Source organism: Oncorhynchus nerka, linkage group LG2, assembly GCF_034236695.1.
Source record: "Oncorhynchus nerka isolate Pitt River linkage group LG2, Oner_Uvic_2.0, whole genome shotgun sequence".
NCBI lineage: Eukaryota > Metazoa > Chordata > Actinopteri > Salmoniformes > Salmonidae > Oncorhynchus > Oncorhynchus nerka.
Genome location: NC_088397.1, coordinates 57,579,004 through 57,595,632, shown reverse-complemented (window position 1 = coordinate 57,595,632; position 16,629 = coordinate 57,579,004). Strand labels below are relative to the sequence as shown.

Genomic DNA, 16,629 nt, shown 5'->3' with positions numbered 1-16,629 from the left:
ATTTAAACTCATACATTTTCACAATTCCTGACATTTAATCCTAGTAAAAATTCCGCTCTTAGGTCAGTTAGGATCACCACTTTATTTTAAGAATGTGAAGTGTCAGAAAAATAATTTCTTTAATATTTTATTTCTTTAATCGCAGTCCCAGTGGGTCAGAAGTTTACATACACTCAATTAGTATTTGGAAGCATTCCATTTAAATGGTTTAACTTCGATCAAACGTTTTGGGTAGCCTTCCACAAGCTTCCCACAATACGTTGGGTGAATTTTGGCCCATTCCTCTTGACAGAGCTAGTGTAACAGAGTCAGGTTTGTAGGCCTCCTTGTTCACACACACTTTTTCAGTTCTGCCCACACATTTTCTATAGGATTGAGATCAGGGCTTTGTTATGGCCACTTCAAAACCTTAACTTTGTTGTCCTTAAGCCATTTTGCCACAACTTTGGAAGTATGCTTGGAGTCATTTTCATTTGGAAGACCCATTTGCGACCAAGCTTTAACACTGATGTCTTGAGATGTTGCTTCAATATATCCACATAATTTTGCCTCCTCATGATGCCATCAATTTTGTGAAGTGCACCAGTCCCTCCTGCAGCAATGCACCCCCACAACATGATGCTGCCACCCTGTGACATCGCAGAACTCATGGATCGGTAGGATGGTCAGTTTTACGAGGGTATGTTTGGCAGCATGAGTGAAGGATGCTTTGTTGTGAAATAGGAAACCAATTCTAGATTTAAAATTTGGATTGGAGATGTTTCATGTGAGTCTGGAAGGAGAGTTTACAGTCTAACCAGACTCCAATTAGCCTATCAGAAGCTTCTAAAGCCATGACATAATTTTCTGGAATTTTCCAAGCTGTTTAGAGGCACAGTCAAATTAGTGTATGTAAACTTCTGACCCACTGGAATTGTGATACAATGATTTATAAGTGAAAGAATCTGTCTGTAAACAATTGTTGGAAAAATTACTTGTGTCATGCACAAAGTAGATGTCCTAACCGACTTGCCAAAACTATCGTTTGTTAACAAGTAATTTGTGTATTGGTTGAAAAACTAGTTTTAATGACTCCAACTTAAGTGTATGTAAACTTCTGACTACAACTGTATATACACACTTACATACACTACATGACTAAAAGTATGTGGACACCTGCTTCTTGAACATGTCATTACAAAATAATTGGCATTAATATGGAGTTGGTTTCCTTTTTGCTGCTATAACAGCCTCCACTGTTCTTGGAAGGCTTTCCACTAGATGTTTGGAACATTGCTGCAGGGACTTTCTTTGCATTCTGCCAAAAGGGCATTAGTGAGGTCGGTCACTGATGTTGGCCAATTAGGCCTGGCTCGCAGTCAGTGTTTCAATTGTTCCAATTCCTCCCAAAGTTCTTAGAAATGGTTGAGTTCAGGGCTCTGTGCAGGCCAGTCAAGTTCTTTCACACTGATCTCGACGAACCATTTCTGTATGGACCTCGGTTTGGGCACGGAGCATTGTCATGTTGAATCTCGAAAGGGCCTTTCCCAAACAGTTGTCACATAGTCGAAAGCACAGAATTGTCTAGAATGTAATTTTATGCTGTAGCATTAAGATTTCCCTTCACTGGAACTAAGAGGCCTGGCCCGAACCATGAAAAACAGCCACAGACCATTATTCCTCCTCCACCACACTTTACAGTTGGCACTATGCATTGGGACAGGTAGAGCTCTCCTGGCATCCGCCATACCCAGATTTGTCCGTCGGACTACCAGATGGTGAAGCGTCAATCCAGAGAATGCGTTTCCACTGCTCCAGAGTCCAATAACGGCAAGCTTGACACCACTCCAGCCGACGCTTGCATTGTGCATGGTGATCTTAGGCTTGTGTGCGGCTGCTCAGCTGTGGAAACCCATTTCATGAAGCTCCCAATGAACAGTTCTAGTGCTGACGTTGGTTTCAGAGGTAGTTTGGAACTCAGTAGTGAGTTGCAACAGAGGACAGGCGATTTTTACGCACTTCAGCACTCGTTGGTCCCGTTCCGTGTGCGGCTGAGCCATTGTTGCTCCTAGATGTTTCCACTTCACAATAACAGCACTTACAGTTGGCCGAGGAAGCTCTAGCAGGGCAGAAAGTTGATGAACTGACTTGTTGGAATGGTGGCATCCTATGACGGTGCCACATTTTTATTTTATTTTTTATTTCACCTTTATTTAACCAGGTAGGCTATTTGAGAACAAGTTCTCATTTGCAACTGCGACCTGGCCAAGATAAAGCATAGCAGTGTGAACAGACAACACAGAGTTACACATGGAGTAAACAATTAACAAGTCAATAACACAGTAGAAAAAAGGGGCAGTCTATATACAATGTGTGCAAAAGGCATGAGGAGGTAGGCGAATAATTACAATTTTGCAGATTAACATTGAAAGTCACTGAGCTCTTTAGTAAGGCCATTCTACTGCCAAGGTGTGTCTATGGAGATTGCATGGCTGTGTGCTAGATTTTATGCACCTGCCAGCAACGGGTGTGGCTGAAATAGCCAAATCCACAAATTTGAAGGGGTGTCAACATACTTTTGTGTATATGGTGTATCTTATAACACTTTTGGGATAGGGGGCAGCATTTTCACTTTTGGATGAATAGCGTGCCCAGAGTGAACTGCCTCCTACTCTGTCCCAGATGCTAATATATGCATATTATTATTACTATTGGATAGAAAACACTCTGAAGTTTCTAAAACTGTTTGAATGAAGTCTGTGGGTATAACAGAACTCATATGGCGAAAACCTGAGAAAAATCCAACCAGGAAGTGGGACATCTGAGGTTTATCGTTTTTTAAAGCTTGGCCTACCGAATTACACAGTGGGATATGGATAAAGTTGCACTTGATGTCAACCGTCTTTAGAAACTGGTTTGAGGATTCTACTATGAAGGAGGGGCTCATGAGACCTCTTTGAGTCAGTGGTCTGGCAGAGTGCCTTGGTCTCATGACGCGCACTCCGGACAGAGTTACCTCTCATTCCAGTGCTTTTCTTCAGACATAGGAATTCTCAGGTTGGAACATTATTGATGTTTTATGTTAAAAAACATCCTAAAGATTGATTCAATACATCATTTGACATGTTTCTAAAGGACTGTAACGGAATATTTCGAGTTTTTCTCTGGACGAAGTGCCTGCGCCTCATGAAGATGGATTACTGGGCTGAACACGCTAACAACAAGTGGCTATTTGGACATACATGATAGACTTTATGGAACTTTATGGAACAAATCAGTCATTTATTGTCGAACTGGGATTCCTGGGAGTGGCTTCTGATGAAGATCATCAAAGGTAAGTGAATATTTATGGTGTCATTTCTAACTTCTGTTGACTCCAAAATGGCGGATATTTCTCTGGCTGGATTGGGCTCTGAGCACCGTTCTCAGGTTATGCTTTTTCCGTAAAGTTTTTATGAAATCTGACACAGAGGTTGCATTAAGGAGAAGTCTATCTTTAATTCTATGAATAACAGTTGTATCTTTTATCAATGTGTATTATGAGTATTTCTGCAAAATCACCGGATGTTTTGGAATCAAAACATTACTGCACGTAACGCGCCAATGTAAACTGAGATTTTTGGATAGAAATATGCACATTATCGAACAAAACATACATGTATTGTGAAACATGATGTTCTATGAGTGGCATCTGATGAAGATCAAAGGTTAGTGATTAATTTGATCTATATTTCTACTTTTTGTGACTCCTATCTTTGGCTGGAAAAATGGCTGTGTGTTCTTTTGACTTGGCTATGACCTAATATGTTGTGCTTTCACTGTAACGCATTTTTGAAATCGGACACCATGGGTAGAATAACAAGATGTTTATCTTTAATTTGCTGTATTGGACTTGTTAATGTGTGAAAGTTACATATTTCAAAAAAATATTTTTGAATTTCACGCACTGCTTTTTCAGCGGAATGTTGTCGAGGGGTTCCGCTAGCCTGGCATAGAAAGGATAAAGAACTTCTAAAGTATAAAAGTGTCGGAATAAGGCCATATAATCTTGGTCAATAATGTATTATTACGTGGAACAAAAATATAAACGCAACATGCGTTCATATAATGATATGGGTGGAATTTGCTGGATATGGGTGGGAATTGGAACACGCTGTCGCACACGTCAATCCAGAGCATCCCAAACATGCTCAATGGGTGACATGTCTGGTGAATTTGCATGCCATGGAAGAACTGGGACATTTTCAGCTTCCAGGAATTGTGTACAGATATTTGTGACATGGGGCTGTGCATTATCATGCTGAAACATGAGGTGATGGCAGTCGATGAATGGCACTACAATGGGCCTCAGGATCTCGTCACGGTATCTCTGTGCAATTATTTTCATTGTCCGTAGCTTATGCGTGCACATGCCATAAGCCCACTGCCACCAAGGAGCACTCTGTTCACAGTGTTGACATCAGCAAACCGCTCGCCCACACGACGCCATACACACTGTCTGCCATCTGTACAGTTGAAACTGGGATTCATCTGTGAAATGCACACTTCTCCACCATGCCGGTGGCCATCAAAGGTGAGCATTTGTCCACTGAAGTCGGTTACGATGCCAAACTGCAGTCAGGCCAAGACCCTGGTGAGGACTATGAGCACTCAGATGAGCTTCCCTGATACAGTGACAGTTTGTGCACAAATTCTTCAGTTGTGCAAACCCACAGTTTCATCAGCTGTCTGGGTGGCTGATCTCAGACGATCCTGCAGGTGAAGAAGCTGGATGTGGAGGTCCTGGGCTGGGCAGACACTTTGTCTGCGGTGGTGAGGCCGGATAAATGTTCTGCCAAATTCTGGAGGTGGCTTATGGTACAGAAATGAACATTCAATTCTCTGGCAACAGCTCAGTTAAGCGAGTGGGTGTTAAGAAGCGTGGTTTGGCGGGTCATGTTTTGGAGGACACGTGACTCGACCTTCGCCTCTCCCGCGTCCATCCTTGCAGCGATGAGACAAGATCAAAATTGGGGAGAAAAGGGGGGTAAAAAAAACATAATTAAAAAAAAAAGTTTTACATTAATAGAATTGAGATAAATAAGCTTTTTGTGCGAATGGACCGTTTCTGGGATCTTCTTCTTTCTGGGATCAGCTCATGAAACATGGGACTAACACTTTACATGTTGCGTTTATATTTTTGTTCAGTATATTATGCCATCAATGCTCATAACAAATAATAAAGGATGCCTCCCAGCCTGATGGAATACAGCATGCAATTGACATCTTATTACAGAGGTAAACATTATTATCATATAGCCAACTTTATTATCAGAGGCCTTAGCCTAGCGCAACAACCCTTCTGAAATGCACTACATACATATTGTAAGTATGACCGTCTTTGAAAATCCCAGAATCTACTGATGTACACCCTTTACTTACCAGTACGTGATTTAGACCACATTACCATGCTAAGATCTCACACGTTTAACTAAATAACAGACACTAAAGCCTGTAGAAGCTAAATTCAGCAAAAAAAGAAACTTCCCTTTTTCAGGACCCTGTCTTTCAAAGATAATTTGTAAAAATCCACATAACTTCACAGATCTTCATTGTAAAAGGTTTAAACATGGTTTCCCATTCAATGAACCATAAACAATTAATGAACATGCAACTGTGGAACGGTTGTTAAGACACTAACAGCTTACAGATGGTAGGCAATTAAGGTCACAGTTACTGACTCTGAAAAACACCAAAAGAAAGATGCGGTTTTGTCTCACCAGGAGTGATGGTTGGATTCACGTTTATCGTCGAAGGAATTAGCGTTACACCAAGGCCTGTACTCTGGAGCGGGATTGATTGGAGGTGGAGGGTCTGTCATGGTCTCGGGCAGTGTGTCACAGCATCATCGGACTGAGCTTGTCAATTGCACGCCCAATTTTTCAATTTTTGATTTGTTAAAAAAGTTTGAAATATCCAATAAATGTCGTTCCACTTCATGATTGTGTCCCACTTGTTGTTGATTCTTCACAAAAAATACAGTTTTATATCTTTATGTTTGAAGCCTGAAATATGGCAAAAGGTCGCAAAGTTCAAAGGGGCCGAATACTTTCGCAAGGCACTGTAAGTTGCATTTTCTCCCTAATTTGAAACATTTGTTTCTCCATTGAATAATGTATTTTAGCCTACCTTAGTTAGCCATATGAAAATAATGCATTTAAAAAATGCATCAGTTTATTTCCATCATATTTTCTGTTCTAAATGTCTGCTAGTCAGGGAATATGACTTTGTACACTCCTCTGCCAGTCCCTGGGCTAGAGATGCAATTAACTCTCATAGAATATATTGTCTGCCAGCTCCGTCAAACTCTCATGCAAGGAATATGCCTCAAGACAAAATCAAATACCTTAAGAATAACATTTTCCATTGTACTATTTAATTTCAGGTATATTTTGCTTTTAATTGGAATAAATAAACATCACATAATCATTGACAAACTATACTCTGTCCACAAATACATGGGCATAGCATTATTATGCTGGTACAGTAGTGCTACATATGATGAATGTACTCTCACGTTGACTCTCCTAGATCCTTACAGTAACAACATGATTATCTCAAATAGACCTAAATCAATAAAAATGGTCATTGCTGGCCCAACATTAATTGTCTATACTCTGCAGATTACAGTACCTACTTGAAGTAAGGAGTGGAGGTAAAGACAGTCAGTGTGAGGCCAGGGAGGAGATTTGAGACTGAACTTTCTCGAGATAGGAGTGAGAGACAGGCCCTGCCATGCCCAGTTGAGACAAACAACTAGTGTAAGGTTATCCTTTATCTGTTACTTTGTATTCAGGTGAGGTTGTAGAAGGCAGCAGACCTTATCAAACAGTCACTCCTAGACCCGCTGCTTGTGTCTCTGTTAGTCTCTCTGTCTCTAGTCTACACACACGCAGACACTCACATTGGCTGCTCCACTTCAACTCACAGCTTGGTGTCCGGAAACTTGAACGCTGGAGTGAGCTACACAAGGAAAACACTGGTGTTAAAAAAGACAGAAACATGCACAGCCAAATCATGCCACCACATTGTGTCTGCTTAAAATAGCTTCTGCTCTCTAAAATGTAAGGCATTTATATGCACCCAAACCAGAGCAGGTTGAATGTGTCTTCATGATTTCAACACATAACAGGGGGGAACATACTTAGTGCATGAGAAATGACAATGCTGGAGAATGTAAATGAGATGATGTGCTGTATTTGTGTTATAATAATGGATAAAGTTAAACAAAAGGCAAATGATATGAAAAAACTAAACAGACACTGCTACATATGTACACCTCAATGGGCCAAGTGCATCAGAGGACAAAACACAAATACTGCCACATGCATCAGTGCCAGCTACAGTATCAGTCAGAACAGAACAACGATGAGAGACAGCTACAGTACCACACAGAGACTGTCAAGTCTTAACACTCATTCTCCAGTCAGCCATCCTGTGCCATTTGGAGAGAGGCTAAGCATAACATATCATAGCAGGGGACACAGAATGAGGACAGCGGACAGAGACAGAACAGGCCATCCTCACAGGAGGACACAACACAAGGCAACACAGCACACAAAATAGGTTGAGCAAAACACAAGTAGATAATACCAACAGATAGCTCCTGTAGACCTGCAGTATTAGACACAGTGAAAGGAAAAACAAGAATGCAGTTTCAAATATATTTTCAACCCAAAGTAAATTTGCATAATAAAACCATATCTAATTACATTTAGATCCTTCAAATTTAAAGTTCAAACGATGAGTAAGCCTGAATCCTTGGCACTATTGTTCATTTTCTAGTGACACATTTTACCTCATGCTGAATCAGTGGCATCAGGAGTCCGGCAACACAACCTGCCTTGCCTCATATAAAAAGATTTAAGCAATGTTATTGGGAATATCTTATACCTTTCACAATGAATTGGCAAATTAAATTATTGCCATCAAATTTACCTTCATGAGGTGTTTTGGCAACTTGTCATGAATTTGTATTTGCATTATTTTACTATGGCAATACATTGTGGTGTTGCTACGATTTCCCTTGGTTTCTCTCAGTAAATACATTTCAGGAATCCCAGTTATTTTTAAAAGCATTCCTTATTAATAATTGTTAAACAAAATACATACCGTATAATCTTTGAAACAAACAAAAAGGTTTTAAAGGGGATAGTGCCATGTTTTAACACAGTGTTCTCTGATGAGCCGAACAGTCTCTCTTGGTAATAAAATGACTGGTGAGGCACCATGCACACTGTGGAGCTACAGAGCATCATTTACATTATTATCTAGACAAACCTGTACCATTACAACACCTTCACTGCAGCTCAGCCAAAGTGTTCATGTGTTGTCAACTCAAAAGTGTTGTAAGTATTTTAAACCACGAAAGATGCGTGCAGCAGTCAGCAAGTGTGGAGAATGTGTGATGGTGGCAAGGATGCTCAATTGATTATGTTTAGATTTAAACTGATAGATTGCCAGATTGAAGTAAGGCTACTACTGTTCTTGGCAGGGTGATGGAAGAGTTGTCCTGTCCATTTGTGTACAGAATCACACAGGAAATTGAGGTTCAGTTTTTGATCCATTATACATGGAAAGGGAAGATTCCTTGACGATCCAACATTGTACGATTAAAAATGCATAGAAAAAAGTTTGTTGATTGTTTTTTATCTTATAGATTTTCTGTCCTTCATGCATCCCAGGCTAGATATGTCTCCTCACAGTGGTAGATGCCTGGTAAGACAGGACAAGCTACAGATAGGGAAAGAAAAATATTAAACTTGTCTGAGTGGGAAAAAGTGAAATACAAAAATAAACACATTAAAAAGATGAGAAAAATTGTTCATCCCTTTGGGAAGGGGATAAAATATTGTTTATGACTGAGGAGGTTGTTTGGGAAGGATAGGCTGAGTTTGGGACATGATAATGTTCTTTATTCCACTATGCATGGGACCAAAACTCTGTGGATAATAGCCCAAGAGCAGTACTCCTTTGGTATTAGATAAAAAGAGGAACTTATGAAGGTTTGCAATTTTCTTGTTCACATTGGCAGTACAGCCAATGCAAATCATGTTACTGTCAGGTAAAAATGCAACAGGTAGCTCAACAGAAAAAAAGTCGGGATTGTTTCGACTGAAGGGAGTCACTTGGAAAAAGAATAGCATGACCGGAAGAGGACAAAAATGCCACAATCTCTTCAATGATGATAAACATAATAGGGGTGGATGCAGATGAGTAGTTGGGGGGAGGAGGAGGAGGAGGCAGTTTGGTTGAGAGAACAGGGCCATTGTAGGTTCACACCAGGTCCATCCACAAGTCAAGGGTTCCCCATCAGCGGCTGCAGCAGTGTCAGGAGGAGTAGGGTAACGGGCTGCCTAGGGGTGAGAACAGGACAGGAGAGAGGGCTGCAGGGATGTGTGATGTCAGAGCAGTGCAAGGTTTGTGTAGGTCAGAGCAGGGGAGAAGGGGCAGCCCAGAGGGATGCTACGATCACAGTGAGAAGGCACAGGGCTCATGAGACAGAGAGAGAGGGCGGTGGAGGTCAGGGGGCAAACTGGGTGCTAGGATAGGGTGAGGTCGGTGCAGGGGATCCAGCCTCAGAATATGGTGGTCTCGTACTTGGTGCTGACAGGGCGCTTGTTGGAGTCTCTCTGGTTGAAGAGCCAGGTGGCGCTGCCCAGGGATTGCATGTCTGCGTCCATCTCCAGAGGGTCAATCTGCCGGGGGGAGGGGGGACGAGAGACGGGCGTAAGACTGCAGGAGTGGTGGAGGCCATTGCACACTCAAGTCCTCAGCCCACGTGCAAGTGGATTAAAGGCACAGTCCAGTGATATTAGAATCACAGACACCAGGGCTCAATCCACAACATAGAGATGTCTGATAGCAAAACAGGCTGCTGGAGACCTAACAGACCACACACAGTCCCATCTGTCTCTTAATCTGGGTTTTAAATGAAGTGAAAACGTGAAAACACCATGAGGATCCAAACATGCGCTCATAACATGCTCTCTCCCAAACAAAAGTCTCTGTTAACACATGAGCAGCCATACACACATGTTATAGCTGTTCCATGTGAATAAATGAATTTCAATTATAGTCCTGTATATCTAATTACATGAAACACCACTGATACACCCCAAATTACGAACATTGTGGCAATGAAAGACTCAGGTGTACAAGGCCATCATTCAATTCTAGCTGTCCAATATAAGACTCATCAGAATGCAAAAGCTTAGTGATATAGGAGGATTAACACTCAATAGGCCACCTCAAGCATGTTGCTATTTATACTGATCACACAGCTATGCAATTAAAGCACTAGATCATTAGCAGCAGAACTGCAAAGCCATGAATCTTCCATAGATGGTTAAGTCTAAGCTAAGGTATAGCCTACTTATCCTCAGGCAAGAATAATGAGAAAGAGCTTCTTATCAGCTCAAATGGAATGACTATGAGAATGTGGCAGAAATTCAGTGTAGGCTATGCCATATCAAAAGGGCAAATATTGTGTGGCTAGATGAAGTGCCTGGAAGCAAACCAAAAAGTGGACATGGAATGATGAGAGAGTTAGAGGCACGTCAGGTAGGTTAGCAGATGGATGATGAAGGATAGCGGAAAGGAGGAGAGAGCAGGACCTGGACTCCAGGGCTAACAGAGTGCAACGGGAGGAAGGAGGGGCGGTGGGTAGTACACGTGTGACAGTAACAGCAGCGGCATTCTAGCAGAGGGGCACCCTGGGAAACAGGAGGACCAAGAAGACAAGAACAAAGAAATGTTAAACAGGGAAATAGAAAGGCAGAGCATTGATAGTGGCACTGAACTGACCATAGTGGTGGAAGATATAAAAAGTGAATATTCTAGGTAATTTATCACAACCTATTAGGTGTAGACAAATAATGTTATAAAGATTTATTACAGAAAAACATGTATACTTGACAGCAGCTGGCATAGCAGGGCTTTATCACATCTGTCAACTAGACTGGACTGTACTAGCAAGGCTCCTCCCATATCTAGACACAGCCAGTACAGCACAGTACAAAGTGATCAACTGCACAGTGATTTATGACTTCTTTAGACTAGTTCAGAATCTGGATCATCAGCATTTGTGGGTTCGATTACAGGCTCAAAATGGCCAGAAACAAATAACTTTCTTCTCTAACTCGTCAGTCTATTCTTGTTCTGAGAATTGAAGGCTATTCCATGCGGGAAATTGCCAAGAAATTGAAGATCTCGTACAACGCTGTGTACTACTCCCTTCACAGAACAGAGCAAATGGTCTCTAACCAGAATAGAGAGAGTGGGAGGCCCTGGTGCACAACTGAGCAAGAGGACAAGTACATTAGGATGTCTAGTTTGAGAAACAGACGCCTCACAAGTCCTCAACTGGCAGCTTCATTAAATAGTACCCGCAAAACAACAGTCTCAACTTTATAATAATTTTTTGAAGATAAATACACAATGCAGAGGACGAGAGGACTAAAAACTAGAGTATTAATGCTCAATAGAGAATTGTAAGTAGGAGTTGGGTTTCAGTTCAACAGCTGTTTAGAATCTGTGGAATGTCACTCCTGAACTCAGAGCTACGTGTGCTACGTTCTGTACATTGAGTCTGGAGCAGGATACTGGTTATTTGGCCATTGTCCCAGTTGTACTGCAAGGACTTCTAATTGGTAGGGTGGGGGGTTGTAAATGGCATCCTGTTCCTTTGTTATGTGGAGAAAAGCTGAGGACAGGGGAGACTGAACATCTACCTCCCAGCATAACATCTATGATTTGTCCTTATCAAATAAACATGTTTTTCTCCCCTTGATTTGCTTTGTAGTTTGTGTTATTGAAGAATAACATCAACTGCTAACAACGTCAACAGTGAAGAGGCGACTCCGTTAGCTGGCCTTCTAGGCAGAGTTCCTCTGTCCAGTGTGTGTGTTATTTTTTCCATCTGAATTTTTTCTTTTGATTGGCCAGTCTGAGATATGTTTTCTTCTTTGTAACTCCGCCTAGAAGGTCAGAGTCGCCTCTTCACTGTTGGCGTTGAGACTGGTGTTTTGCAGAAACTATTTAATAAAGCTGGCAGTTGATAACTTGTGAGGCGTCTGTTTCTTAAACTAGACACTAATGTACATGTCCTCTTGCTCAGTTGTGCACCTGGGCCTCCCACTCCTCTTTTTATTCTGGTTAGAGCCAGTTTGCGCTGTTCTGTGAAGGGAGTAGTACACAGCGTTTTGTGAGATCTTTAGTTTCTTGGCAATTTCTCGCATGGAATAGCCTTCATTTCTCAGAACAATAATAGACTGACGGGTTTCAGAAGAAAGTTCTTTGTTTCTGGCCATTTTGAGCCTGTAATCGAACCCACAAATGCTGATGATCCAGATACTCAACTAGTCTAAAGAAGGCCAGTTTTATTGCTTCTTTAATCAGCACAACAGTTTTCACCTGTGCTAACATAATTGCAAAAGTGTTTTCTAATGATCAATTACCCTTTTAAAATGATAAACATGGATTAGCTAACACAACGTGCCATTGGAACACAAGAGTGATGGTTGCTGATAATGGGCCTCTGTACACCTATGTAGATATTCCATAAAGAATCTGCAGTTTCCAGCTACAATAGTCATTTAGAACATTAAGAATGTCTACACTGTATTTCTAATCAATTTGATGTTAATTTAATGGACAAAAAAATTGTTTTTCTTTCAAAAACAAGGACATTTCTAAGTTACCCCAAACTTTTGAACGGTAGTGTACATCGGACCAAAATAGTGTATACCTGGCAAGAATGAAAGTACTTCGAAAAAAATGACAGGTCATCTCACAATTGTGAAATTAATCTACATTAAAAGCTTCAAATGGAGTTGTCTTGTTCTAGATGTTCCTAGAATTCCACTGCCTAAAAGTAGATAATAAATATGGCCAACCCTGTACATTATGCAGCGAACTGATTACCTCATAATATATGATGTTTTATAGCAGATAATAAAGCATAGTGATTTGCGTGGACACATAAACATGTTGAGCAGTGTGCATGCACGGTCCAGACGGTCCAGCTTTCTCAGGTGACTGTGATCACTGAGTGTTCATTATTCAGGGTCCTGAAAGGCCAATACATCCATACATGGCCCAGGGCATACGTAAACATTTATGTAACATTCTCAATCAATATCCTGGGAATCAGAGGAGGGGCCGGGTGACCAGCAGAGAGACGCACAGTTCTCGCTCTCTCTCTATTTACAGATTATATTATATCCTGCCTGTTAGCAAAAAATAAGACTATTCACTCATCAAGTTTCGCATACTGTATTGCTGCAGGAAAATCTACTCCGATCTGAGTGACTCAGAGTTGGGGAGGTGAGATTGGTAGCAAAGTAATGAGTCATCACTTTCATCGCACTACAAATCTTCCTTTTTTTTAATAGTGTGATCAGTGGTTTAAAATTCGGAGGAACATTTGCTCACGATGACCGTGTGTTATCTGATGTGTTATCTGTGTGTTATCTGTACATGCCTACGCATGTACACATACATACATAACTGAAAAAAATAAAGAAAACACTTGAGTAAATGAGGGATACAAAGGGTATTGGAAGCAGATGCTTCCACACAGGTGTGGTTCCTGAGATATTTAGGCAATTGTGTGTGTGTGTGTGTGTGTGTGTGTGTGTGTGTGTGTGTGTGTGTGTGTGTGTGTGTGTGTGTGTGTGTGTGTGTGTGTGTGTGTGTGTGTGTGTGTGTGTGTGTGTGTGTGTGTGTGTGTGTGTGTATGCGTGTCTCAGTCACCAGATCTCAATCCAATTGAACACTTATGGGAGATTCTGGAGCGGTGCCTGAGACAGTGTTTTCCACCACCATCAACAAAACACCAAATTATGGAATTTCTTGTGGAAGAATGGTGTCGTATCCCTCCAATACAGTTCCAGACACTTGTAGAATCTTTGCCAAGGAGCATTAAAGCAGTTCAGTGGCCCAACACCCTATTAAGACATTTTATGTTGGTGTTTCCTTTATTTTGACAGTTACCTGTACATACTGTATACCCAAACACAGTATGCATATCATTTAGAAACACACACACAGCTACATGTCATTTTTTTTTTATGCTCAGTGTGTGGTACTCACTGTTGATCTCCTCATGCTGCTCCATTGTTGTGACGTGGGCCGGCTGGATTTGGTCTCAATGACCTCTGACCCCAGAGAAGGTGGGGGGACTGGGACATACTGCCTGGCCTTGGTCTGGAGAGCCAGCTGATAGGCCACCTCAAATGCCTGTCCCAGTGTCAGGATGATCTCATAAGTCTGAGTCTGTACCGAGGGAGAGAGTAAAGAATGAAGAGACAGTTGCAGTAGTGACTGACAGCTACTTTGAATGAGGCACAATCTGCATTTTTATCATTGCGTTGTCAATCATAGCAGTGGAACTAAGTTAATCGAGTGTTTAATTAGATAATCAAGATGTAGCTGTGTCATGTGCCAGGAATGTTTTGCACATGGCTTATAAAAGAGACTAATCAAGATATTATGTTACTTCCATGACAGCAGGTGCATTACCTTAATCAAGACATTAAGGCAATTTAATTAATCAAGAAGCTGCATGCAGTTTTGTCAATCAAGTTTTTCCTTTCAAGATTTTTTAATGATATGATATGGCATTTAGAAACAAATGAATACACATCAGAGTACTTTAGAAGGTGGGAAATGGATGATAGTATTTTTGCACAGCCTTATGGAATGATTGATTGAGGGGTTTGGGCTGGTGTCATCATTGTGTTCCTCACCACTTCCACAGTGCTGAAGACATGGCAGAAGTGGTGGCCACTCTTACTGTCCTTGGTGATGTAGGCGAAGGTGCAGAGGTCATCAGGGTCCTGGGCCGCACAGGAGATGTTCCTGATCTCATGCTCGGCTACTATTGTCTGGTGAGAGGACAAAAGAACAGGTTGGAACTGAGGAGCAACAGGAACAAAACCATCGACCAGTAACAACCACTGACTTCATCCGAACCAACAGTGCTATCTTTATTGTAGGGGAAATAATATGAGAACGCGAGAGAGAAAAATAATGCAGTTGAGCTCATCATGCATTTCTCATTGCCAACAGGTTCCCATTACCTTAGTGGCGGCATCAATGAACTTGACCCCTTTATAAGTGATGGAGAGGATGACAACAGGACCCTTTTTTGAATGGTCCTTTGACTTCTACAAGTAGAAAGAAAATGGTGAGGGGATCCATATTAATACGGAGTGCTAGAATAGAGTGATTGAGTATTGATCTGTAGTATGACAGTCAGACTTACCCTAATTTTAGCACAGGCTTCTTGAGTGGACTCAATCCCCCTTAGATCCCTGATAATCATTGATCCCATATACTGGAAAATAAGCAACAAAACAGGCTATTATCTCTGAACTCAGTGGGTACAGACGTCAATTCAATGTATATTCCAAGTTGGTTCAAAGAAATGACGTGGAAACAACGTTGATTCAACCAGTTTGTGCACAGTGGGAACTATCAATTCTTGAAACATCAAGCGATTATCAAACACGGATTGAGAACTTTTCTAGTGGCCGAGATTCAAGGGGACTTCCATTGACACAACAAGACAGGAGATTGACCATTGACATGACTTACACTGGCCTCATACCCGCAAGACTCTAAGATAAGTTTCTCAGGCTGGTGATGCCAAGCAGAGACCGTGGTGTACGTGGCAGACTGGCTCGGCGGCCGGAGGGTCAAACGGGGTTCCCTTTGTCGGTCACTCTGCCTGTCCTAGAAAGACAGATAGACATGGATTGATCCTGTACTGTACAAAGATTTTATGGCAGAACATTTAGTCACAAAATATTACAGGATTCTAAAACTAAAAAGATGCTGACTGATCAAAAGTTGTCTGGATGTCCTTTGGATGGTGGACCATTCTTGATACACAAAGGAAACTGTTGAATGTGAAAAAACCCAGCAGCTTTGCAGTTCTTAACACAAACTGGTGCACATGGTACCTACTACCATACCCCGTTCAAAGGCACTCACATGTTTTGTCTTGTCCATTCACCCTCTGAATGGCACACATGCACTATCCATGTCTCAAATGTCTCAAGGCTTAAAAATCCTTCTTTAACCTGTCTCCTCCCCTTTATCTACACTGATTTAAGTGGATTTAACAAGTGACATCAATAAGGGATCATAGCTTTCACCTGGATTCACCTGGTCAATAATGTATGTCATGGAAAGAGCAGGTGTTCTTAATGTGTTATATACTCAGTGCATATTTAATACAAGCATGGAATGACTTCAATAATCTGTTAAACACATAACAGCTTCTGTTTCAGATCACCCCAGCAGCAGATAGCTCTCTTTATAACATGATTATCCCAAGCACACCACAGAGACACATACTGTATTTCTGTTACTTCATGGGGTACAGGTAAAGACAGCGTTTTGGCAGGAGGACTAACGTGGGAGCGGGGTCTCTCGCTGTAGGAGCGCAGGGACACGCTACAGTCCTGGTCCATGGCTCTCCTCCTCCTGCCTCCCTCTCCCAAGGGCAGGAGCATGTCCATGGAGCGACTGGTGGAAGGGTCCATCTGACTCAGAGGAGAGGTCCCTGTCTGGGACAAAAGGTCCTGAAACTGCCACGTACAG

General features: G+C 41.6%; 1 protein-coding gene across 8 annotated transcripts in view; it reads right to left on the bottom strand.

Annotated features, from left to right (window-relative positions):
* LOC115138425 (ankyrin repeat and SAM domain-containing protein 1A-like) overlaps positions 1-16,629 on the bottom strand; it is a 71,644-nt gene that overhangs the window by 18,958 nt on the left and 36,057 nt on the right. For 3 of the 8 annotated variants that reach the window (XM_029675273.2, XM_029675280.1, XM_029675265.2), the window contains 7 exons: positions 16,443-16,616; positions 15,619-15,756; positions 15,287-15,358; positions 15,102-15,188; positions 14,769-14,906; positions 14,113-14,295; positions 9,723-10,733 (listed from right to left, as the gene is read on the bottom strand). In XM_029675273.2, coding sequence (XP_029531133.1) covers positions 10,587-10,733; positions 14,113-14,295; positions 14,769-14,906; positions 15,102-15,188; positions 15,287-15,358; positions 15,619-15,756; positions 16,443-16,616 — 939 coding nt within the window. In that variant the 3' untranslated portion in view covers positions 9,723-10,586. The other 5 variants (XM_065000368.1, XM_029675295.2, XM_029675304.2 and 2 more) reach the window with 4 other exon arrangements.